The sequence below is a fragment of the Chrysemys picta genome, chromosome 18 (assembly GCF_011386835.1).
Source record: "Chrysemys picta bellii isolate R12L10 chromosome 18, ASM1138683v2, whole genome shotgun sequence".
NCBI lineage: Eukaryota > Metazoa > Chordata > Testudines > Emydidae > Chrysemys > Chrysemys picta.
The window spans coordinates 16,397,437-16,423,399 of record NC_088808.1 but is presented as its reverse complement, the minus strand read 5'-3'; the positions used below and the strand labels follow the sequence as shown (position 1 = coordinate 16,423,399).

Genomic DNA, 25,963 nt, shown 5'->3' with positions numbered 1-25,963 from the left:
GCAGCAGACTTCCAGCATAGTTGAAAGAATGAAAAAAGCAGCCACCTTTCATTCATCATAAAATTAAAACATACATAGTTTTTTAAAAATCCACTGAGATAGTCGATTTGATTCCCCAGTATCTCCATGTCCTTTACAGTCATTGAATTCTGTGTCACAATGCCCCGTGAGCTAACTAAGGGTCCTTATCCCCATTTTACAGATCAGGAAACTGAGACATAGAGAGAAGTTAAATGACTATCCACATAGTGGAGGGGCTGAGAACCATTGAAGCAAACTGTAAACCCTGTATATGATGGAAATCACTTCAAGCCGGGGGTGCTGCCACACCCCTAACACCCCTAGTTCCAGCACTTATGTGACTCCCCCCTCAGCCCCCCCAAAAAATCACCCATGGACCTTCTGTTGCAGAACCAGAACCCCTGACTCCCAGGCCTCTGTTCTAGCCACTGGACCACACTGTAATGCTGCTCTAGGGATGGGGAAATGCTCAGTAAGTGGGTAAGTTGCCCTGCTCACTTTCCTTGCACTCATCACCCCTGAAACCTTTTTGTCCCCAGTACTCACTCTCCGGGAGCTTTAGATTCATAGATTCCCAAGGCCAGAAGGGACCATTGTGATCCTCTAGTCTGACTTCCTGTGTAACACAGGCCGTAGAATTTCCCCGAACTAAAGAAGGAGCGCTGGCCCCAAGCCCCTCCATCTGAGTCAGACATACACACTGCACATACAAGCAGCTCGAGGCATCCAGAGTTTCCAGACAGGCGTGTGACTGGCATGCAGGAGAGTGGTGGAAGGGGAGAAGCTGGGTTCCTTCAGTGCTTCCTTCCACACCATTCCTACAGGGGGAGATAACCTCTACCCAGCAATGTCTCTCAGCCTCCATCTGTCCTCCCTTCCCTCCTCCATCACCTACCCTCTCTCCACAGCAGAGAGTAAGGCCAGTCTATACTTCAGAGCTGATATCTTTGCCACCATCCTCTTAGCAATGCAGACTGCGTCTCAGGCTAGAGATGGAGAGCTCTCCTACTCCCCAGTCAGAGACCATCTAGACTCACCCTAGAGCTCAGCAATGGAATCGCTCCCAATTAAAATCCCTCCTTCCACCCTGCTTATCACAGCTGGCATCGGGAAAACTCAACACAGGAGTGGAAAGCTGTTATTGTCTGCCGTCCAAAGGATGGATTATGATGACTTTCCACTGAATTGTTTGCTCACTGTAACTGATGAACCTTTAATGAGTCTCCCAGGACCATGTGTTTGAAGGGAGCTCTTTCCTCTCTGTCCCTGAAAAAGTCCCTCTTTCAACTAATCTTGGCTCTCGTGAATACATGAATAACTATTTCCCCCCCCTTCCCACTACTGTCATCCACAGCCTGTGCTAACACATAGAAACTTAGGCAGCTCTCTGACGATTAACCCCATTTCTACCTAATTCTCTGCAACTGTTCTGGCAGATCAGCCAAACATGAAGCAACTATTTCACTAACATCACAGCAAGTCTGCAAATACAAAATACAATGGCCATTGCACTGAGACTCTTTGTGCTCCATCTGTGCACCCAGAAGCTAGTGAAACAGTTCCCAGTGAATACAGAATGTAGGCGGCTCCCTGCTTTCCCAGAAAGAAGAGTTTTCTGTTTGGATTCAAATTCCTGGAAAAAATAACCTAGTCTGGGTTTCTCACTATCCCGGATTGCGAGATGGGACAACCTCATGTGGTAAGTCAGCCCAAGTAACCTCAAGGTGCAGAACACACTTGTCATGTCAACGTCAGATGGCTTCAGCAGCACACAACCCGCAATTTGATCTTATAGTGCAGATGCATCGCATGACTAGAGATGGGCCTGAACTGATTACATGGGATCCGAACCCCCCAATGCTGCCACCTCTGCACCCTGGGGAAATCCATATCCTGATCTGAATGTCCCCATTTCAGCCTCAAACCACCACTCCACATCTGAATACAGGCTACACTGGTGGGAAATTCAGCTCCCGATCCGAACTCGGCAGCTTTGCCTAAGACAGCCTAATGTCCGGGATCCTCATAGTGTGGTACAAGATATGTGTCACGCTCTCTCAATGTGCAGGACACTTCACATAATGCATCCACTGTACAGCGCCTGACAGAGCAAAGCACCATATCGATTCAACTCATCCCTGAGATGCTTTTCTCCTCCCAGCCTCCATGAGCAATACTCTCCACAGAGACTCCTAGCAACGCAGAGTTGTTATGGACTGGTGAATTCTACTGGAACCCTTGAGGGGGAAAAAAACCTATTTGTGCTGCCCTTAGAAATTCATTTGAAGTTGGGTTATCAAGAGAAGACCATCTAAAAGATGCCAAGATGATGAACATAATGGATAGCCACTCTACTGGGCGCAGCAATTCATTTAAAATAAATTGCCACTCAGCAGCAGTCAAAATACTGCTGAACTCTGGAAAGGATTTCCCCTTATCATTATTTACATTCAGAACAGTCATTTAAAAAACCCTTCCTAGGTAGGGGCTTGGGGGCAGACGAGGAGGAAGGGTGAAAAGGATGTACCACGGATATACTAACATAAATATTTGCAGAGTAATGTGTATAAATGCTCTCTGGACTTTCTCCTGGAACGCAATAATGCCTGCAATTGAGTTCATTGGCCAAATTTAATTTGGGCTCCTGTAGAAGTCTCTTTATATTAAGTGCTTTAACATACATCACCTCCTCAGTCTATCGATGAAATTCTATTATCTGCTCAGGACCGGACACAACTTGGCAACAAGAGGAAAGAAGGCTCCACAAAACAAAGCCAGAGGCAGGTAATAGGACCTTGGGCATCTCTCGGCTGGTATTGATGAAGTGTCACTAGTGCTTGGACAAAGGAGAAGCTTTCTGTGTCTCCCACTCTCTCCCCTCTTACTGCAAGCCTGCAAGGACTCTCCTCCATTTTGCAGCAATTACAGTAATAGCATTTAAGAGTCTTGAAAGGTAAGCAAACAGCTGATGTGAGTTAATAACTTACTTTAACTATATGGCCTGGAGCAAGATTTCTCTTAAACTAGAGTTAATTCCAGTTCAGACCATTTCCAAAGAAACTCCATCCATACAATCCTCCTGCAGTGAGAGAGAACACACTCAGCCAATGGAATATTGCATCATCAGAACACTCTCACTAGCTGACTGGCAATCCTCAAAACCAGGATACTATAGTTTATTGGGAGCCAGTTACCCCTAACATGGGTGACACATACCACACCTCTTGAGAATTCCAAGAACAGTGCAGGGGAAGAGTGGTAGGCACATAGTACACAGTAGCAGAGAGTTAGGAAATTCCATGCACTGAAAGACAGGCTGAGACCAAACAGAACTCATTTCACATAGGTGTACCGATTTCCAGATTCCAATCTGGATCCTAAACATGAAAACACAAAGGGCTGTGGCCACTGCACCATACAAAGGGACAGAATCAGGGGGCTGCAGCTCAGCTGGGCAGAGGGGTAATTGTATCTCTTTAGGCAAGATGTTATATCTAGTACCACCAACTGTCATGTTTGTGGTATAGGATGATTGGGAGGGCAGCAAAGAATAACCCCCTGCATGTGAACAACTGTGGACATGAACCAGCTACACTATGGGGCTGTTTGGGGAGAGTCACGTTCCTTTGGGTCTAAAGCTGCAGGTACTGGCCACTTCGGGAGGCAGGATAGTGGACTAGTGTTTTGGTCTGCTATGGCAAACGCTATGCTCTTATTCAAACAAAAAGAAATGCAACCCTGGCAGGGAATCCATGTGTAAAAGTGTGTACCTCACAGCAGCATGAAATAACTGGAGAAAAAAATTACAAACCAAAGCATTGGGAGGTGGAAAATTTAAACCAAAAAATACCCACCACCAACAAAAAAACCTTCACAGCCAGAAAACAGATTGTGAAGGGGGAGGCGGGGAACCTAAAACAAACAAGCTACAAAACCGAAAATCATCTCTTCTAATTAATTAATCCTTGGCCTGACAAAGGCCCAGCAGTGGAGGTATGATTATTCTCTAAGCCTATTTCACATGTGCATTTTGTAATATAAATAACATCTCTGAGCTCACATTCCACATTTTTCTCAGAGGACTACTTAGGTCTGGAAAGAAAGAGAGAGAAAGAAAGAGAGAAAGGGAAAAAAAGGGAAGAAGAAGAAAGAGAGGAATCTGTTAATTAGTCTGAAATTGATTCACTTCTCTCAAATCTGATTTCTCATAACTGAATCTCTGTGTCCTGGCTATGGCACATTAACTTCAATTACTGCTTATTAATACCTCTGTGATGGAGTGTGCCCTAGTGAATGCTGCTGTGCCTGACATTCAAGAGAGGAGAAAATTACTCCAAAGAGATGCTGCATGATAGGAGCAGAGTGTGGCCTTTTCTGTCTCACCTGCCTGACAAGCCCCCTGTGACTCTGCACACGGGAAAAGAGACGAGGAGCCTCATTCATTTAATCTCACATGGTTAACTGGGTTGGTTGCTGTTCTGAGCAGAGAACTAAGCTAGGAACTGAGAGCTGTGTGGAAAGGTCTTTCCGTTTCCCTCCCTTGCACTACCCCGTCTGACGCACGGGCACACACACGCCTGCAGGCCAAGGGCTTTCTCGTTTCTATTCCTGTCCTAAGTTCTGTGCATCTCCAGTTACTCAGCAGATCAATAGGGACAGGATGGAAGAAGAAAAAGAACACCAAGGAAGAGTGAGAGAGTAAAAATAAACTGCCAGACGTGAACTGAGAAAGAGACCTAGCTGAGCTAGTGTGACGTAAAGGTGCAGACGGAGAAGGGTGCGCTTAGGGGGGACAGCAGAGTCAATAGTATGCTCCAGCCAACACCACACTTAGCACCCACGATATGAAGACCTCCAAGCCTACCCAGAGCTTCCATGGATTGCCCCACATTCTCCTCCAGGATACATATGGTCCCCAGAAAAGTGCGGCCTACAGAATGTGGATGTGAGAATGAGGCCAACAGCTTCCATTAGTCTGAGTCCTTTTAACTTCTGCCCAGCTCTTGTTCCAGGAAGTTTTGTCAGGTTCCTGTGATGATTTTTCTCCTAGAGAAGCTGGAATGGGGGGAGAGGGTTGCTGGGAGAGCCCAGGAGCTTGCAGAAATGCCATCTTGACCGAAGGAGGATTTCTGTAACCTACCAGCAGGACTACGGGTTCTGGGGTGGCCCATCCAACAGCATCACAGTATCTGTAACAGGAACACACTGTCCTGCGGAGGAATTAGATAAACTGCACTGAATTCATGAGCTAAGTCTAGGTGACAGAAGTACATAGGTGTAAATTTTCAACAGTGGGAGTAATTCATCATTGGAACAGTGGTGGAGTCTCCATCACTGACCATTTTTAAATCAAGCTGGGATGTTTTTCTAAACGATCGGCTGTAGGAATTACTGTGGGGAAGTTCTCTGGCTGGTGTGATACAGGAGGGAAGACTAGATGATCACAATGGTCCCTTCTGGCCAGGGCCGGCTCCAGGGTTTTTCCGCCCCAAGCAGCAGGGGGGGTGGGGGGAGGGGAAAAGGCGCGATTGGTGGCAGTGCCAGTGCGCCGCTTTCTTCTTCGGCCACAGGTCCTTCCCTCCGAGAGGGACCCACCGCCGAATTGCTGCCGAAGAGCCCAACGTGCCACCCCTTCCCCTTGGCCGCCACAAGCACCTGCTTGCTGGGCTGGTGCCTGGAGCCGGCCCTGCTTCTGGCCTTTGAATCTATGAAAGCTCCACTGACTCATGCACTGTGTTGGTGACAAAGGGTTTTGTTTAAGTGATGATCAAATTCTTCTCCTGACTGTTAAAGCCAATTGGAAACTGGCTAGCTACCTCTGTACTCCAATCTCGTCAGTATCACAAACGAAGTCACTTTATACCAAGATGCTGGAAGTCTGCAAGAGGAGTCAAAGTTGCCAGTCTTAGTTAACTGATCGGAGGGCCACTCAGCCTGAAACGTGGTGATGGACTATTAATTAAAGGAGCGGTGCCTAAATTTTGCCCACCTGAAAGCCACCCAAGCACCCTATGCCTCAGAACCACACCCACTGCAGTAGACTGCAGCTGCTCTCATTTGTAATATGCAGGAGCAGCCCGCAGAGACTACTGTTCCTAGCATGAAATGGTCCACCTTCATCCAACTGGCTGCCCAGATCTACAGGTCACTGGATCTGACACCTTGCAGGTAAGTTGTTTTTTTTTCTTCTGGTTTTTAAAATGTTTATTTCTTTGTAATTATAGTCTCCCTCTCCCTTTGTAATCTCCCTCCCTGATCCCCAACATGATACACCATCTTATCTATGCACTTGCCCCTTTCTGCACACAAGTATTCATTCCCTTGCCCTGGAATCACTCAATACCCTCCCCTCCTCCTCCCAGCCCACTGAAGCAGTCCTGGGTATTCTTAGCTGCATCTCTCTTTCCAGTGCAGTGTTTAGATCAGGCTCACATCGATTTCCCCCTTACTTGCATCTGGTGACCCTTCCTTGCTGAGCTGTACACAGGATTTGATTTGGTTTTAAATACCTGCGTCCTAATTAGCTTCACTTACAGTCAGTATTAGATTAGTTGCCAGTGAAAAACTGCTGGCTGGAACTGAAGTAATCACAGGACTGGCGGGGAGGGAGTCAATTTAGATGAAGACTCCCTCCCACCCACCACCCAGCCATGGCTCCTCTCCAACAGGCAAGAATTCCTCCCACCACCCTCTTGGCATTTCAGTTGCAGAGCTGGCAGCTGTGGACAAGCCAGACTGAGGGACACCTCTGCCTCTCTGCCCTCAAACGAAGGGCCTGTCCTCTTGGGGAAAGGGCAGAACAATTGCTAGCTTGAGACGAGGGGAGAGCAAAGGTAGCTCAAAGCTGGGTCTCGTTTTATCAGCGGGCCTCAAGTTTGGGAGTGGAGAAGAGGCTGCATAAACAGTTCCGATTTCAGCCCATTCTCTCTCCACACCCACAGAAAACTCAGAAAGCACCCAAACCAGAGTGCTTGTGAAGTCACCCTGCACAGCTGAAATGTTAACTGGAGGTGAGTGGAGGGACCAGGGGAGCAGAGATGCCACTGTTCTGCAGCAGGCATAGGCAGCCTGCCAGCTCTGGCAGGAGGGAGCTCTTCAGACATTTAAAAAGCAAAAACAAAACTATCAGTAATTGTCCCCCTACTTAAAATAGTGCTGCAATTTCCACTGGTCATTTGTAGTCTAACCCTCCCTTCTCTTCATCCTCCCCTTCCCTGTGAGCCCTAGAGACGCATTACACAACCCACTGCGGCTTCTACTTGTTTGAGGAAAGAACAAATAAATAAATCAAAAGTTAATCTCATTAAGTTTGGGGTCAGAGCTGGCTTTAGCTTCTGAGGCGCCTCGCTCAAAAGCCGAAGCTTGAATGGCAAATATTGAGTAAGTGGAACTCCACACAAACACAAGGGCTGGGATTTTGTTTTAAACCTTCTGTGCTATGAAGGTCTCATTTACTTTCCTCTTAATAACAGAGAGAATGAAAAATATCCTAGTGGAGAACCCTGCGTAGCACAGAAAGTGCAGGGGGAGTGAAGAGGGGGGTCCAGCCCTTCTGCTATGCTCTGAGTAGGGCTCAGAGTAAATCTACAACACTACACTGCTCAATGATTGCAGGAGGGCTCAGGGTTCACAAAAACACATCGCTCCCAAAGCATTTGCACTCAGTCCTGCTCACATGAGTAAAATACTGGAACCTCTCAGGCCATTTGTGAAAGCCGCCCTTTGTCCCTGAAGTGCCCCATGCAGTCACAATTACACCTCAGCCTTATGAGTCATCCAGAGGGGCTCTATCCAGGCTGCGTGGCTCTTCAAAGGGGAAAAGAAGTGGCTGGAGTATGGAAGTGGGAGCAAGGGACTCCTGAGTCCTAATCTCAGCTGTGACACCAACTTCCTCTGTGACCCTGGGCAGGTCACACGACCTCTCTAGCTGGGTCTCCACCTCTGTAAAATGGGGCTACTAATCCTTGCCTGCCTCATAGAGGTGTTTATGAGGCTTAGATAGTTAATGTTTGTAAAATACACTGTGTTTGGTTATAGCATTTCTTACAATGAATAATTGGACAGTCGGCAAATCTCAACTGGACTGTAAGCTCCATGGGGCAGGATCGTTTTGGTTGGACCACGTACACTGACGGTACTGTATAGATAATACTCAATCTTGGGTTGCCTGCACAACAGGTACAAATTTTATACATTTTTGAAACCCAAAGGTCATTATGCAAAGACACCAAGTATTTGATCCTAATTTACCCCTTTCAGAGATGAGACTCCTTCCAACCATGTCATGGCCCCACAGTCCAACCAAACTTAATGAATTGATACACCACCTACAGCTGTCTTGCCAACATAGTCGTTCAGAGTGTGCTTACTGGAGCTGTGACTTGATTACCATGGCTTTGCCACTGCTGTCAGTAACCACCACCACCCACACCCGCTGCTTCCACACCAAGCTTTCCGCGAGCGCACCCTGTGAGAAGTGGACCCCCACGTGGGCTGAAGGAGGAAAGGGAGATACTGGCAGGAGAGGGAGCAGGGAGTGAAGACGCTCACTGCTTTCGGTGAGGAAAATAAGGGCAAGGAAAAGAGAAGAGGGTCTAGGCACCTTCCTCATCTCCTCTCGTCACTCGACTTCCCATTTTTTGCCCTCTTGCCCTATCCCTTTGTTTCCTCTCTCTCTTGCTCTGTTCTTTTCCCTCCATGTTCCAAACAGCCTACGTTCTACACCACAAGCCTGACATGGAGGACAGCAGGGCATGCTCTCCCACAGGGAAATCTGCTAATGCAGAGAGCAGGGCAGGGATGTGCCACTCAGATGGGGCCCCCCGGTTAAAATTCCACCACCAAACAGAAGGGAGGGTTGGAGTGACTTCCTGTCTCTGATGGAGTCACCCACTCACTGGACACTGCTCAGTCATCCCTGCCACGGGCTCAGAATAATACTTCTGAAGGGCAGATTTTTACTTATTTATTTTGCTTTTGGAACAGAACAGATTGTGCCCAGCAAGGACACCCTCAAAGTCTGTCCCAAGTGATGCTGCCTGTGTCCTAGGTTATAGTTCTGAGAATGTAACTTTGTTGAAAGGGGAAAACAAACACATAGTTTCCCCAGCCCCTCACAGTTTTTCCCTGTGAGCAGAAACATCTGTGGTTACCTGGCTGCATTGGCAGCTAAAGGGGAAAACTTTTGTGGGAGCCCCTGCTAATAAATTGGCAGCCCATTGCTGAATCAGGGCAGCTATGTATCTGGTAGCCAAACTTCTCCCCTAATACAGTACACACACTGTGCTCCCTGCATCACCCTGTCCCCCGCTCCCAAAGAGAGGGACCCTTTCATTTCTTTGCATGGTTTCCTTTTCCTTGGCATGAATTCAGAAAACCCAACCACGGTGGCACCTCCCAACCATTTCTACTTGCAAATCTTAGCAGCAAGCAGTTTGGAAATGATACAAGATGCTCTCCTGTCACTCTGGTGATCGTTGAGAGCCTTGCTAGTTGGGTGGGATTTTTTCCCTCCTGCTTGCAAGTCTCACACAAGCTGGATGGGAAATTAGCCAGCTCGGCACTTTTCCACCTTACTTTGCTTTTTCGGTTGATGTCATAATGTAACATATGGCATTGCACAGAGAAATAAGCACTGAAACCCAGGAAACAAAAAAAATTGCCCATGGGATTAAACTTCACAAAGGCCCCATGTGACTGAACCACTGACAGCCTGGGGAGTGTGGCTCAGTGGGGTAGACCATCATCTCTGAAGAGCCAGGTTCAAATCTTGACTTGCATCATAAATTAAACGCAGTTCAATGATTGGAGCCTAGTATCCCTCTCCACCAGCCTTCATATGTCACTCAATCATCTTAGACAACCTTAGTAAGGTTTTCGGAGCAGAGCCTGTCATCCTGTGTGTCTGTACATGCCTCCCTCAGGAGAGGCCAAAGGCTGGAATAGCAGCGAAGTAGGTGTCAGGACTGAGGTGAATTGGTAGAGCTGTGTCGGCGCTCAGGACTATAATAGCAGCGGGTAATGAAGGTCAGGACTGAGGTGTTACAGGAAGACTTGTGTGCATAGAGCTGCAGGGCAAAGTAGATTCTCAGTGGATGCTATTCCAGGCCTCTAGCCCGGGAGATGAATCTATTATTTGTGATCCCTTGAATTAACACAGTTAAATCTCTGGTCACATCTGAGTGGGTGTTTGGCCTTTCCCAACAACCTACTGTGCTACCTGATAGACTGCACTGCTAAATGGGTTTGGGGTCAGATAGTTTGATGGGCAAAAGTGCAGCAGTGCTAGCAAGAAGGGAGATCAGTGAAGGGGTTGGAGGAAGCTGTTGACCTAACTCAAACTTACCCAATATTCAGAGACATCCCTTGTTCCAGGGTGAAGATGATCAACTTTTTGGCATATTTCATGCCATCCCTCTGGTTGGGTTGAAGGAAAGCCTATGTCTACATGCCCAGAGAGCCTCCTGCACTTCTACGCTGATTTTCATTTCAAAGTGCTTTATAACGTTATTTAAACCTCAAAACACTCTAATAATATAAATATTAATACCCCCATTTTATTGGTGGGGGGCATTGGAGAAACAGGGGAGCTGAGTGACTTGGCCCAGAACAAAGAGCAAGTCTGTGGCAGAGCTGGGAATAGAACTCAGAACACTCACTTCCCAATTCTTAAATCCCCTGCTCTTGCTGCTAGATTGGCTATTGTGTTTGAGTGCGGGGACCCAGCAAATCTTCATGGCAGACTCACGCTCCCTTCAGGAGGCTCATGTGTAATCCTGTTACGGGACATGCCACCCATCTGCTCGAATGTTGATATTGTCTTGAATTGGGAGAGTGAAGAGGAAGGGGAGAAATACTAAGTTGATGATCCAATGGGTCGACAAATACATATAGTTTGGTTCTTTCTAATATTAACACAAGGTCCCCTTCCCCATCCCTCCAAGAAGAGAGACAAAAATAGATATAGTAACTGTTACCTGCCGGTGACTTCAATGTTGGAGACAGCATAGAAGTATTTGTACAAGTTCTCCCTCTGCACGTAGGTGCCCCCAAGTGCCGGTCTCAGCAACCTCATCCGCAGGTCAGTCACGGTGAAGAAGTCCTTCAAACCCTTGGCGCTCTCCAGCCTGGTGTACAGGTTGTCCATGTTCCTGAGGTCCTGGCCAGCAAAGATGGCAAAGCGATCCCTCACCTCCAAACGCACGTTCTTCTCCTTCTTGGAGCCCGCCCAGCGGGAGTACTCCTCCGTGCAGATGATCCTGTTGGCACTGGTGGTAGAGAGGTCTCTGACCCGCCGGGCTGGCATGCCAAAGGCTTCCATGCAGTCATCCGCGTAGTACTGGTATGGGTGCCAAGTCCTCCCATTGTCCAGGGACTTCTCCAGCATCATGATGGTGGGGCGTCCGTACTCGAAGGTCACCACAATGTCATCTGTCAGCTCAATGCTCTTGTTCCAGGAAAGTGTGATGTTAGCCAGCAGGGGTTCTGGGTAGCGGCTCCAGGTCACACTCTGCCAGTAGGTGGCCAGCCCTTCATCCTCTTTGTCGAACATCAGCTTTGGCGGGTGGGCCAGGTCAGGGGTGGACGCGTCACACTCATCGCTGCACAGATACGGGTTCTCCTGGAAGATGAACAATAATAAGAGAAGAAGGCGTAGCAGCAATAATAAGAGAAGAAGGCCCCTTAGTGTTGTTAAACGTGGGGCTGGGAGTGCCACCTATTATTCAGGCTGCCCACACTTCCCATGACAACATCCTGTTTTCAGTTGCTTATAACGTTACCAAATTTTAACCCTTCAGGATGAAATCTGACATGCTGGGTATCTCTCAGGCTGAAATTTTTGGAAAATTTCAGACAAAATAGTTCAGCCATTTTCAAAATGAGGCTAAGAGAAAAAGTTGGGTGTTTTGCCCATGTTAAAACACTGACTGAGACTGGATGAGACCAAGACTGGAGGAGGGGAGAGACATATCAGATGAGGAGCCAGGAAAGGAGAACTTGGACTGACAGGGCAGGAAGACTGGAACTGGGTGTAGGGGGGAGAGGGAGGATTGGGATTTAGACATAAAACTGGAGAGAGAGACTAGGACTGGCTGGGCACGGAGACTGGGATGAGAAGCCTGAGGAGTGGAGAGTGGGACTGAGACAAGGAGCCAGAGGTTGGGAAGAGACAGGACTGTGATAGGGACAAGATGGAGGGGATGGAGCAGAAAGGGTCAAGCTTGGGTGGGAATGGGCAGGCACTGGGGTCTATGCCCACTAGAGCACATTCCCTTCCAAAGCCAGGGAGGAAACCCAACATTCCTCTGCTGTCAGCAAATATCTCTGAAACTCACTGGCAAAGCGTGTGTTTCATCCCTGTGTAGTGCTGGCCCACGGAGTGGATGAGAATCCCCTATTGCTAGCATTGACTCCATTAGCTCACATGACAAAGTTCTGTGCAGTGGAACTAAAGGTTCCAGCCCTGCTGATTAACTGTGTGGGTGTCACGTGATGGAATTTGTTTATTCAGTTTTTTTTTTTAAATATAGGGAATCTCACCCACAACCTACAATAAAGGAACATTATTAAGGTTGCACTCAAAAGTTAGGAAATACCAGAATTAAGGTTGCCTGTGTAATTAAAGACTGTGTCATAATGCACGTGCCCAAGGGAGTTGAATTCACATTGCACGGGCAACCTTAATCCTGGCATTTCTTAACTTTTGAGTGCTTGACTTTGTAACTTTAGTAATATTGGTTTAATACAGCTGTGTGTAACGAACCAGACGCTGCTGCAACCACAGAAGGACAGCAGTCGATAGAGATGGAGCAAAATTATCAGATTAGCAAACTCTTCTCCTGGTAAAAGACATTTGATATTAAACTGACACTTCAGCTAATCTTTAAAACAAAAGGGGCTGGATAATTTTATTGCCTTTTAACAACACTTGCAGCTATGCAAGAAGAATAAGGGGAATCAATGCTATGCTTCAGACTCACTTACAAAGGTCAGGTACGAATTTAGAGCACTGCACAATTGGCCAAGTGTATTGTGATGGTTTTCCCCATCTTCCTTTGAAGGAAAAAAATACATTGGCCACTAGTAGGTTGGATGTACCAGTGACCTAATCCCATATGGTAAGGCTTATGTTCCATTGTGGTGTGTGTGTATGTGTACATCTATATATATTTATAGCATTCTGGTATATAATTTAAGATATAATATAGAGCAATCATCCAACTCCCTACCCTCTCTCTATAATGAGGAATCACTTGCATTCATTACTGAAATGCAGGCACCTTTTGGATGGAATGAGCAGCACTATATGAAAGTGTCTGATGGAAAATGAAGAAACGCACATCCAATTGAAACTGTAGGAGAAATTTAGCATTGGGTCATTCTCATATGTTGACACAACTTATGGCATTGTTCTGCTGCAGTACGCTCACAACTTAATCATCATGAAACCATGACACTTGCTGGTTTAAAGTAGAGTAAATGGTGGATTCTCTGTAACTTCAAGTTTTAAATCATGATTTGAGGACTTCAGTAACTCAGCCAGAGGTTAAGAGTTAGGTGCAGGCCACAGAACCTCAATATGCAGGAGGTCAGACTAGATGATCCCGATGGTCCCTTCTGGCCTTAAAGTCTGAGTCTAAGACAGCTAATTTATCTTACTGGGACAAACAAAAAGGTAATAGTCCTGGTACCTTGGTTTTGCTTCTCATCTGAAAGACGGCACAAACAGTAGCAAAGTGCCTCTTAACACAAGGGTAAGCCATATAAGAGGGGAAAGTGCCACTAAGGCCAGGTCTACACTAGAAACTTTTGTCTGTTTACTAATATCCTTTAGGGATGTTGTTTGTTTTAACAACATTTCTACACTAGCAAATGCCTATTGCAGACACAAGTTATACTGGTTTAAAAAAAAAAAAAAAGATTTTGCCAGCATGATTTATTTCATTTAGGGAATCTCTGTAAGCAATGCTGACAAAAGCCCTCTTTTGCCCATAAAGCTGCATCTGCACTGGGAAGGTTTTCTGCTGCAGCTTTACTAGCAAGCCTTTTCAGTGTAGACTAGGCCTCAGAGGATCACTTTCCTCTGGGTTTTCCCTAGAGAGGCTTCTTTTCTAAGTAGTGAGTAGGCAGGTTCACGCAGGGGTCAAACATCATGGGGAAAGAACATCACAGTCAAAACATAACAAGGGATATGGACAATGCAAGAGAAAACAGAATATGCAAAAACAGCACCAATGAAATCACTGCAAAACAGAAACATACATGGTATAAGCATTTTGTATGGAGTGACACACAACAGTCTTGCCCCGGGAGCACTACAAGAAAAGAAAGGGGCCTTTGACAAGCACCATTCTCTTCCTGCTTCCTCCTTCTTCTAGGGGGCAGCAATTTACTGCTGGGATAGGGTAGCAGCAAATTAGGACACCCATCTCGCTGGCTCAGGTGTGGGCTGGTGTGTTTAGGGCAGGAGGAAGAGGAGCAAGGCTCTACCCACGTCCCACACACCTGTTCTGAAGGGAGGGGAGTAGCGGATGCGTAGCCTGCTTACTCCTATACATCTGAACCCAAAGTCTGCATAGCCCACGCAGGGGTGTGAAGGATGTCCATATTTCACCTTATGCCCCATAATGGGTACCCAGTGCAGGGCCCAGTCTAGCTGTAGAAGATACAATAAGGTTTATTAATTCCACATTAAATGCTGTAACAGGACATGTGCAGACATAGTTTAAAGAAAAGTGAACATGCGAGAAGATGGAGGTTGGAGTGATGGGGTGCCTACCCCACACAGGTAATGAAAGGGTTAATGTGGGCTGTAGAGGCCAATTAGTCCACCTGGTTGCACCTGGAGGGTGGGTCAGGCCTAATTAATGATGAAACCCAGCTGGGGAGGGGCTGGGTGATGCAAACAGAGGAAGTTTAAAAGAGAAGGGTGCTGCAGTAGGGGAGGGAAGTAACTCTATAGTCACTCTCCTGGTGGTAGGGTAGGAAGGGGCATAGAAGGAACAAGATGACTCTTGCAGGGTCGAGAGACCCTAGGGAAAAGCTTTGCAGGGAAAAGAGATGGCACTAAGCAGTTTGGTGGAGTGAGCCTTGACTGCTAGTCTTAGGGTCTCTGGACTGGAACCCAGTGAAGAAGGCAGGCCTGGGTTCTCCTATCAGCCACAGGGGAAGGTGGTGTGAAGTCCCTGATGTAAGGGGATGAGGACTTTTGAGGGCCCTGAGAAAAGGGGCGTATGCACTGGACTCAGGATTGATGGTGGCAGACTGGATGGAGGGATTAGACATTTATTTCTGTTGGACTTTCTGTTAAACTATAAGGGTTGGACTAAAATGCAATCTGGCTGGAGGGCTGAGTCATGAAAAGAGACAGCCCACCACAGGGCTACAGCAACTATCTGTAGGGGCTGCTAGAGAGGGGAGAATTGCTATGTCATGCCCAGCCATGAGAGGGGCACTCTGTATGAGTTGACTCACCACTAGTTGGGTACAACCTCATAATAGTCATCAAGCAAGTCACAAAGGTAGTGACTCTCTCCCTTCTTCTCCTGTAATGAAGTGTGTGTGTGTGTGTGTGATATTTTTTTTAAGCTCATTAAGATGTTCTGTCTCTTGAGATGCTCAATAAATTTCCAAATGGTAGGGGGATTGCAGCTCAGTATGGAGGAGGGGGAAGAGCAGAAGCAGGTGGCTATCCTTTGGCTCCTTTGTTGGTTCTGGGAAGATCAGTTAAAGTGATATTGAAACAATTCCAGGTATTATTTCAGTATCTGTTCCCTCATGCATGCAAGGAAACCCTAGGCAGATTGTTTTGAGGATGCAAGATATTTACACTTTCTATATAAAAGGTTTAAATGAGCTGATTTGATTTCCCCACCCCCACCCCAAGTCACATACTACCATTCATGGCTGGCTTGATTATTCTCATGGCAATCTGATGTTTCCATTTTCCTATTTTTTTGCATGCTGTATTTTGGTCACTTATTTTTTCTGTTGTGTAATGATATGATACCCTGCTTAGCTTGTGAGACCACACGCCAAGGTGGCAGAGCAAACTGTAATAGCTTAATCTGAGTACAGTTTTTACATTGACCAATTAGAGGCACTCTTGTGCTATTATTTCTAGAAGATCCTCTTGAGAGCCTGAACTGTCTAGAAATGGGTTAAGGTAACTTTGTTCAAATCCAGATCTGAACCTCCCCAAAGTCCAGGTGAGTTCAGATCCAAGGTTTTGCTTCAGCCCAGTATAGAGATGGAGCCTGCTGCAATGTTCAAATACTGATAAATATTTACCCCAAATGTAAGGATGTTTGGTTCCAGGGTTTGGGATCCATCTCTAAAAATTACCCTCTGGGGCTGAAAGCATCACTTATGGTCTGATCCTGCAAGGTGCTGAGAAACTCTTATGTGGAGCTTAGTGCACTAGAGTTGATGGTGCTCAACACCTTGCAGAATTGAGTCCTCAGACCATAGCCATCGAGAGGGAACATGATCCAAGTTAGTGAGCGATAGGCAGATGACCTTGTGCATCAGACATGAAACTGCTTAGGAATTGAAATACCAAGAGGAGTAAGGGCATGAAGGTCAGAGAACCAGTTACAGGTTTATTGAGAGGCTAGCTGAGAAAAAAGAGATTAAAGTCTGGCAAGATAAAAGAATATAAATACAAGAGACTGGAGCTGGACTGGTTATTCAACTGGGGTGAAGGGAGATGAAAGGTATAAAAAAAAATCTGGACGCAAAATGAAAAAGCCCTAGAACTCTACAAAACCCGTTAGTTTCTAGGGCTTGCTCCTGCTTCCAGTAAAGTCAGTGGAAATTTTGCAATTGACTTTTATATGAGCAGAATTTGGCCTTTAATAAAGAGGGGAAGTTGTTTGCTTTTCTGCCAGATAAACCACTTTTGTGTATTATAGCACAAAGTATATATATTTTTGTAGGTGAAATTACTTTATTAACTGTTAAGATGTTGAATGTTTTAAATAAGCTAGACATCTGTTGTGAACGATGAAAGCTGCACAAAAATACAAATGTAGCCCTCTGTGGATCTCCATGCCAGGAAAAAAACAAAACAGAAAACCACTAACAGCCTAGTTGGGGAAAAACACTATATTTAAAAAAAAATCAAACACCCTCTGAGCTGGGCTGTGAAAAATACAAATATTCGTGCCACCCCACTTTTATTGTGAAATATTATTAATTATGGTCCTGTTCCTGCAATCTGATTTGCTGGGGCGGCACACACAACGTGACTGGAGTCAGTGGAACCCCGTGCAGGTGTAATAGTCTTGCTTCCAGGGTCAGATTGCTAGGATTATTGTCAACACGGCCATTTTATGGGGGCACAAATTTTGCTTTGCACAAAATAAGTACTATAATAGTAAAGAAATTCGACCAATACAAATGGAAGATTTTGCCTCAATACAAAAATCACATTTTGATACTAAAATTGGTCCTTGAAATAAAGTTTTGAATTTTAAAAACTGAAAGATTTTGTTAGAAAAATAGGACAATTTTAAATGAAAATGCATTTGTTTGACAAATAAAACAAACCTCAGTGTTCTGTAGATCTCTCTTCCTCCCCCCCCACCCCAATCTAGACCTGTGTTACAACACCAACACACACACACAGCAAGAACCTCAGAGTTGGGGGGGGGTGTCAGATTTTGTTGCAAGTACGGCAAACACCAGTGGTACAGAGGGACTAGGATGAAAGGCATTTCAGTCATACCTACTGCGGCTGACATCAACTGCAGGTTTAGAAGGAACCTGACTTAAAGTCTGACTTTGCTCCTTTGGAAGTCAGTGGCAAAACTCCAATTGATTTCAAAGTGAACACGATAAGGCCATAGGTAAAGTGACAAAAGGCTGACAGCAAGAAAAGAAGAGGTTTGGCAGTGTTTCAATATTTGGGCCTGATTCCATGAGGTGCTCAGCACCCATCATTCCCGCTGAAGCTAATGGGAATTGCGGGTGCTTGGCACCTGTCAGGATCAAGCCCAGAGGAAAAGAGTAGTGAGGGCTAGGGACAACTGACAACAGATGGGCAAATTTGACACACACAAGGCTCCGGATCAGAGCCCGTTTATGGAAGCAGGTAAAGATAACTCTAAATTAAAACAGGGACTAATTAAAGCAAGTTGCAAAGGGACTTTTTATTGATTGATAGCTATACTAATCTAAGATTCTTGGTTTATCAGGGACACAACTGGAGGTTTTGGTAGGACACACTTATGTTTTGCAGGAAAAATATCACTGAGAGGAATTAGAATTTCTGTGGCCTTTAAGTTTTTTCAATTTGGGGCAATTTCAGAGGTGGGCACAGTTGGAAGTCTGCATGCAATTTCCTCCTCTCCTCCAGTGGATATTGGTGGCTAGATAACTGCAGCTTAAATTCACCCCCAATCCTACAAGGTTGCAATCCTCCCCCACCTTAACACCACTAGCCCATCCTGATTGCACTTCAGGTGTCTTAAGGACCTTATGACACACTTGAGAGCTCCTTATGCTTCTAGTAGGGTGCCATATGACCCTGCCTTTGATTTCCATCTTAAAGATTAGCTGATTAGTCTACAAAGTCCCTGTTTTGCCTAGGACAGCAACAAAGTGCTTAAGTTAGGATCAAATTTCATTCAGATCTTGCAAAGGCAACCGTAGACATTATTCACTTGCACCTCATTACTCTATTTCCTGCAATTAGTGCCACAAGGAGCAGGAGACATTACAAAGGCACATTCTACTGTATCAAGCAGTGCTCTGATGAACCATGGGTGTCTTTTAGTCCTCTTTCCTCCCGCCCCTAATGCAAGCAACCTGTCCATCACTGAGAAGATTGACACCCAACAGCCACAGGAGATGTGTAAATCTCTAACCTCACTGCTGTCAAACCCCGTTCTGACCCGACCTGTGGAGTCAGAGCTCAGCCTCCGCTCCAAGCTCTGAGGAGCAGATGGTCAGGAGCACTAATGAATCAGCCTGTGTATTTACCGTGCCCGCTCCTGCTGCGGAAAGGTTTAAACAAACAGTGCCCATAACAACATTCTGTCTCTCACACATATGCTCACAAGCACAGAGAGATGTATTATATTTAATACAGTTGGTTATTGTTTTTCTTTGAAGCACAAAGTTGGATTTGTTTGTCTAGGAGGCTGCAGGATAAAGCAGAAATTATCATTCCAGTGCATTTGATGTTCTGTTTCTCTTCTTTACACTTAGCCGAGTTCCCCAGATTAATCCTAGGATTAGAGGCCCTATCACCACTAATATTCTGCCAACCCCAAGTGCTCTTCACAGCAGCTGATTATATTGTACGTGTTCGACAGGCACCCAAACATCATTCCTTTTATTTTCTGTCCCCTTTCAGGGGCAAAGGAGTGATTTGCCTTTGCTAGGTCCTAATGCAGATCTTTGTTCCCCCCCTCCCCATGAGTTAGGTATGGAGCCTCACATTAATTGTGCATCTAGTACGTGGTAAGTAGGGCAAAATAAAACTCCATTGGCCTCAATGTAAATACACCAGGGATGAATTTGGCTTCTGGTGTCATATACCTGTAATTAGAATAAGGCCTCTGACCTCCATTCTGATGAAGGTTCTCTTAGCACTTTCATTATAAAACCCTAATTGCGGAGGATTATAACAATGCGTGGTGGAGAAAGTTGGAAGACTGGATAAATCAAGGTAATGAATACTGGATTATGGGAACTTCCCTCTCTAGACCACTGGTTCAGAGCTGGTGCAGGTCGATAGTGAACAACCAACAGTTGTTAGCACTGGGTGGCCTTTGCGCAATAAGTTTGTCGCAGGCCAGTTCCTAGCAGGCAGAGATCACAAAAAATCTACCATAACTGGTAACACAATTGGCAGTCTCAACAGAGAGAGCAAAACACGGAGTTGGGCCATGGAACCTGAACTCCATCATCCATACAGATGGTTTTCCTCCTCTCCCCCCGATCAGGTCTGAGGTAGATTGGCGAAGGAGGAAGTCTTAACTGCCATTGCCTGTGCAATCCCTCTTCTGTGGAGAAAACAGAGAACTTTGGTTGCAGGGGAAATCAATCTGTCCCCTTTCCCAAACAATAACTTCAGTGTTTAAAACAAAAACTCCAACTTTCTCTTTTTGTTGTTGAAGCTTCAAATGCCCAGGAGAAGCTTTGGTTTTTAGTAACAAGTTTGGGCTTGACTTTCCTTTATCTGAGTTCCTCATCCCACCCCCCAAAATGGGAATTGTGAGACTCGGGGATTCCAATTCAGCATCAGAGTTGCAGATAGGGAGGTTGCCTAGGGAGGTTGTGGAATCTCTGTCTCTGGAGATATTTAAGAGTAGGTTAGATAAATGTCTATCAGGGATGGTCTAGACAGTATTTGGTCCTGCCATGCGGGCAGGGGACTGGACTCGATGACCTCTCGAGGTCCCTTCCAGTCCTATAATCTATGATTCTATGATTCTATGATAAGAGATTTTTGCAATGAAGTTTTAGCTGGCCATCTTTATTTAATTTTATTTTTTTGGTGAATACTAAATTTGCCAAAATATGCAGTCTCTGGAGCACCAAAACTATTCACAAATTTGGGGTGAAATCAGTGAATAGCTTCAGCCAAAAAAGAAATTCTTAAATTTCCAAGAACACTGAAATAGGTGGTTTCGTCCATTTTGAAATGAAATGTTTTGACTTTTCATTTTGAAACAATGTTTCATTTTGAAAAACAGGTATAAAATACCCCAAAACACAACAACAAATTTCATTTCAGATCCAAGGAAATATTTCATTTGGCCCCAAATGAAATTTTTTTTTCATTTTGGCAATGAAAAATAATCAGTTTTCGTTTGAACTTTTTTTTTTTTTAATTGTTTTAGTTCAGACCCTGAATTGAAAAATCAGGTATTCACTCAGCTCTATGAAGGACAATCTTAGAAAATGAATAGTTAACAAATACCAAATTCAGAGATCCTTACATCAAAAACTATTCTACTACCGTCGGCTGGTTTTGATTAAAAAACTTTTTTTTCAAAAGACAAATAAAAAATATGAATATACACCAGCTGCTTAAATATTTTTATTTTAAAATAGCCTGTTTAAATATTTTTATTCTTGCTGCTTTTGACTTATAGGGTCAAATGTTGTATCTGGATTTAAGAAAGTACAAGGTGATTTTTATAACCAAAAATAACATTTGTAGGTAACTAAATCTCATGGTTCAGGGCATAAACTGATAATCTGCCAGTGGTCAGGATGGAATTCCCAGAGAAATGGAAATATTTCACTGACAATTAGTTTTTGCTCTTCACACATTTGGGAGGGAAGAGATGGGTGAAACAGCTATAATTAATTTACAGAGATTATTTCTAACAGCTGGCAAGCAGCATAACTCACCAACAGAGACATCTGGAATCTTGAAAGTAATCTAACACGTATATGTGGTGAACCTCTCTCATACTAAACAAATAGTTCTGCAGTATTTCCACCCACCCCCTGTACAAAGTTGCCCAATTCACCCAAGTGCATCATGGGAATATTTACTTTTTCTTTTGAACCATCAAGTATTGGATAGTGCTAGAAGACTTGAAAGACCTATAGTCTTCAAATCATTGCCCTTTTTAAAAGTGCAGTTGATCAAAACACATGCCTGAAACAGAAGTAGCTAAACCAGTACGAACTGGGACTGGGTCTTATACCACCATTCTGAATCAGGTCAGAAAGCATGACCTAACAGTGACAGCCAAGTGAAATTCTGCTATCTTGAGCCATGTACACCTCTACCCTGATATAATGCGACCCGATATAACATGAATTCGGATATAACATGGTAAAACAGCGCTCCAGGGGGGCGGGGCGGGGCTGCGCGCTCCGGCGGATCAAAGCAAGTTCGATATAACGCAGTTTCACCTATAACGCGGTTAGATTTTTTGGCTCCCGAGGACAGCGTTATATCGGGGTAGAGGTGTATTGAGTCCGGTGCAAGACATCTTTAAAGTCTTACCTTACTTACCTGTTTTTGGACTATCTTAACTATATTGGTCTCGAAACTCATCTAGCTGAAATTGTATAACTCAGGAGTATTAGGTAAGTAATTTATTTTTGGTTGAGTGAGGTGAACCCCTATGCTCAACTTGATGGCATTTCTCTCCTTGGCTGGATGTAATGCAATAACTTTGGAACGCTGCATCCAATTGGTTCCAAAATTTGGAAGGGGGGAGGGGGACACAGCCCCTACCATCTGTTTAGCACACCCATTATCTTTAACCAGCTCTGAAACTGTCTAGAGATCAAAGAGCTGGTTGATGGCAGCCACGAACATCTTCCATCATAATGCCCCCCCGTTTCATCTTTGTCCACAGTCATTCAGCGTGTCCTCATTAGACTATCTCCCAGACAGAAAGTAAAAGAGGGGAATGGGTGGGGGGCACAGAACCCCTAGGATGGGGGAAAGGGAGCACACAGAGCCTGGGGGAGGAGGTGACAGAGGTTGCAAAGAGTTCCTGAAATAGAGGGGCAGGGATGGGAGGGTGATACACAGGGAGCTTGGGGTGTGGAGGGGATAGAGCGATGCAAGAAGCCCCTGGTGTGCGCAGTGAGCTCAGTCTACAGACGCAACAAAGTGTGCAACCCTCTAGTTAAATTAATGCATTTTAGCAGCTGGAAATGAAGATCCAGCACCATATGACCGGCCAGCTCTCCATAGACCAGTTTCAGACTTCTGCACGAGCTAACTCTCCCTCCCTCATTTATCATACACACATGATGTATGCCAAGATTAGCACCACAAGATTTTCGGAAGGAAATGAGTCTAAGCTATCTGACTTCTGAAAACTTCAACGAAATTGTTATGTTGGTATCATCTGAGATGCTCTTAAAGGCAAGGGGGAGTGTTTGGGGGCAGGGAATTGGGTGAGGTTATAGAATTAGAGCATGGTGGTGCTGACTCTGTGTCCTCTCTCCTATCCCTGGCTGGGTTAGGTGGATAATGAGGCCATGGAAGGGACTGAGGCTATCTCAGACTGTGATGGGATTATCGGTTTGGAAAGACGAAGCTGCTCACAAATTATTACATGGAAGCCAGGGCTGTGTGCAGTGCATGTGTGTGCCGAGCTGGCTGAATTTTTTCATTCAAAATCTTCTTATGAAAAAGGCCTTTTTTCCCCTAAATGAAAATTTCAGTGGCAAATTGTCCTTTTCTTAAAGTTATCCAGTTTTTCCATTGGGAGGGGAAAAATGGAAAATATCTGCAAGTTTTTTTGGGGAAAAAAAAACAAACAAAAACCCCAAAGCTTTCTTCCTTTCCTTCCAAATTGTGGGAAGATACTTACCATTTTCCATCCAACTCTACTGTAAGGATGAGGGGTGGGGGCAAAATACAAGAAAACCTTGTCTGGTAGGTGCACCTGTAAATGACCTTGTAGCTATAAGAGCCTCACTTGCTTCCTAAAAGCGAGCAAACCTGAGCTGCACAGCTGGAGATGGAGGAGAAATTGCCTTCTTATTTGTTTTCATGTTAAACAAACGTTCTGAGGAGAAATTCGGAAATGGCCATGTACATGGGAAAAGATTCTCGTGAGATGTCAGCAACTACATGACACATTTTAGAAGTTTCATCCTCGTAGGAATGTGTCTGGCCTTCTCCTTAAGGTGACAGCGATAGGGAAGAGAGGCAGATGAGGGGTGGGAAGGATGGGGCAGCATAACTTGCATACTTTCTGCCTTCCCCACATCCCCTTTCACCTCTGCACTAGCCACCAGGGGCTCATCTCAGGGCACAGAAAGCAAAGGGGGGGAAAATGTCCTTACTAACAAGCTGTTTCCTGTTTGTTGGTAAGAAAAGTCAGAGCTGGTATGAATTATTAACATGGTAGAAATGGGGTCCCTGTACAGAGGCGCTTCTAATTCTGGCTCACCCTAATGTCACTCTCTCCTCCCCCGCTCCTGTGGTTTTGGCAATTGATTGCACTCTTCCCTATTTCCCTCCCCCCCCCCCCCATTTCTTTTTCTATTTCTTCCCAATCAAAGGTTGTCTGAGTGCAAGGTCACTCCTCAGCAAGGGGCATTAGGAAACATTTTGTCTGTGTGCTTGTTCAGGATACCATGAGTCAGCAGAAACAGACACCACTGTCTGAACAAAACAGCCCTTAGAAATCGTAAGCTGGGATATGTCTAGTAAGACATCTTGCTTCCCACCCCTTTTTGGCTTGAAGCAGATATACTTATTCAGTCAACAGCATGCAGTTCATCCAAGTCCCATGTGTTCCCCTGGGCCTGTCTTACTGTGGAAAGAAATAGAAAAGATCCAACCTATATTTCCAGGCTACTCGTTTCCTTTCCCCCGCCTCCAATCTATTATCTTGTGAATTCTAGAAGGATCTTGTTAGTGCTTTATTATAGTCCAGTGGTATTAGACTGTTACTGCTGATAATACTGTGCACTCTTTTCAGCCCAGCATCTCTAACTATTTTACAAACATGAATTAAGCTTCGTAATTATGAACACAGTTGTGTGGTAGACTGGAACAATACCCATTTTACAAATGGGGAAACTGAGGTCCCGAAGACTTAAGGCCCAACGTTACAGAAGCAGCCCCTGATCTTGGATATCCAGCTCAAGACACATTGGGCTCTGATTTTCAGAGTCGCTCAGCACTCACTGCTCCTACTGATTTCAGCTGGATTTTTGGGTGCTCAGAATTTCTGAAGATCAGGCCCCTTAAAAGGTTTACAGCTGGGCACCCAAAAATTGAAGCCTCCAAGAATCAGAGGCCACTTTGGAAGAATCTGGCTTAAGTGACTGGCCTAAATAAAGTGAGTCAGGGTCAGAGCTGGTAACAGAACCCTAAAATCTCAGCTCCTGCTCTAACCAAGAGACAACATTCCCTAGAACTCAGAACGTCCACCTCATTAGGATAAAGAGGTGAACTGACCCTGCCAAGGTTATATGACGCATGGTTCCAGGGTCAACTGAGCTAGCTAAGACAGAGAGTTTGCTCTCCCCATTGGCAATAAAGGAGTGACTGAGAGTCTTCATAGTCCAAGCTGGACTGTCATGTTTCTGCCATCACAGGACTGGGTACAGAATAAAACCCTTTCATCTTAAATCTGCACTCATCCCAGTGACACAAGGAGTTTAATCAACATGCTGACAGGTCTGTCACAGCTCCAATGTAGTGCTTTACAAAGGAGGGCAGGATCATCCCCATTTTACTCCGGGGGAAACTGAGGCACAGCAGTGAAGTGATTTGCCTAAAGTCACCCAGCAGGCCAGTGTTTGAGCTGGGAACAGAACCCAGGTCTCTTGAGTCCCAGGTCAGTGTTCTACCCACTAGGACACACTGCCTAGAAATTTACATGTGGGTGGAGTGTCACGACAACACTTTACGATGTAAACTTTCAACCCTAGTGAACCATTTATCTTCATAGTAAAAAGGGCTAGAAACTTTATTTTAAAGAAAGATTGACACTGGTATTTCTAGGGCCCTGAATAGCTGGGCTGCAGCTTTGGGGGCCCCAAAGTTGGCCCTGGGTCTGCTGATTGTTCAAAGATATGCAGTTCGTGTTTCCCCCACATCATCAGAGGTATAGACTATGCATTGGCGAGGCAGGGGTTAACAGTTCTCTGTGCTGAAAATTCCATTCTTAAGAAGATAATCTCCTCTTTGCACCGGGCACATACATGCATCACACGCAGCCCCAGCTTTCAGGGAATAATTTTTGAACAGCTCCTTCTTTCTGAACGGATAATCTCATCACCATCGGATACAGTCCTTTCCCCTCTACAGCCTCACCTTACCTCTTTACCCACCTAACCCACCACGGGCAGGCTAAGAGCTCAGACACAGGATTGCTAGCAGCGACTATTTGTTTTTGTGAGTTTGATTGTGGATTAACAGGGTGACCTACAGTCCAAGATCCTCCAAACAAACAGGGAGCAAAGTGATCAGAAACCGTATTGGAAACAAATA

General features: G+C 45.2%; 1 protein-coding gene across 2 annotated transcripts in view; it reads right to left on the bottom strand.

Annotated features, from left to right (window-relative positions):
* The window catches only part of NTNG2 (netrin G2), a 70,723-nt gene that overhangs the window by 28,300 nt on the left and 16,460 nt on the right, over positions 1–25,963 (bottom strand). The window contains exons 2-3 of one of the 2 annotated variants that reach the window (XM_065572252.1): positions 14,527–14,677; positions 10,998–11,641 (exon numbers count right to left, since the gene is read on the bottom strand). In XM_065572252.1, coding sequence (XP_065428324.1) covers positions 10,998–11,572 — 575 coding nt within the window. In that variant the 5' untranslated portion in view covers positions 11,573–11,641; positions 14,527–14,677. The remainder of the gene's footprint in view (positions 1–10,997; positions 11,642–14,526; positions 14,678–25,963) is intronic. The other variant, XM_005293297.4, reaches the window with a different exon arrangement.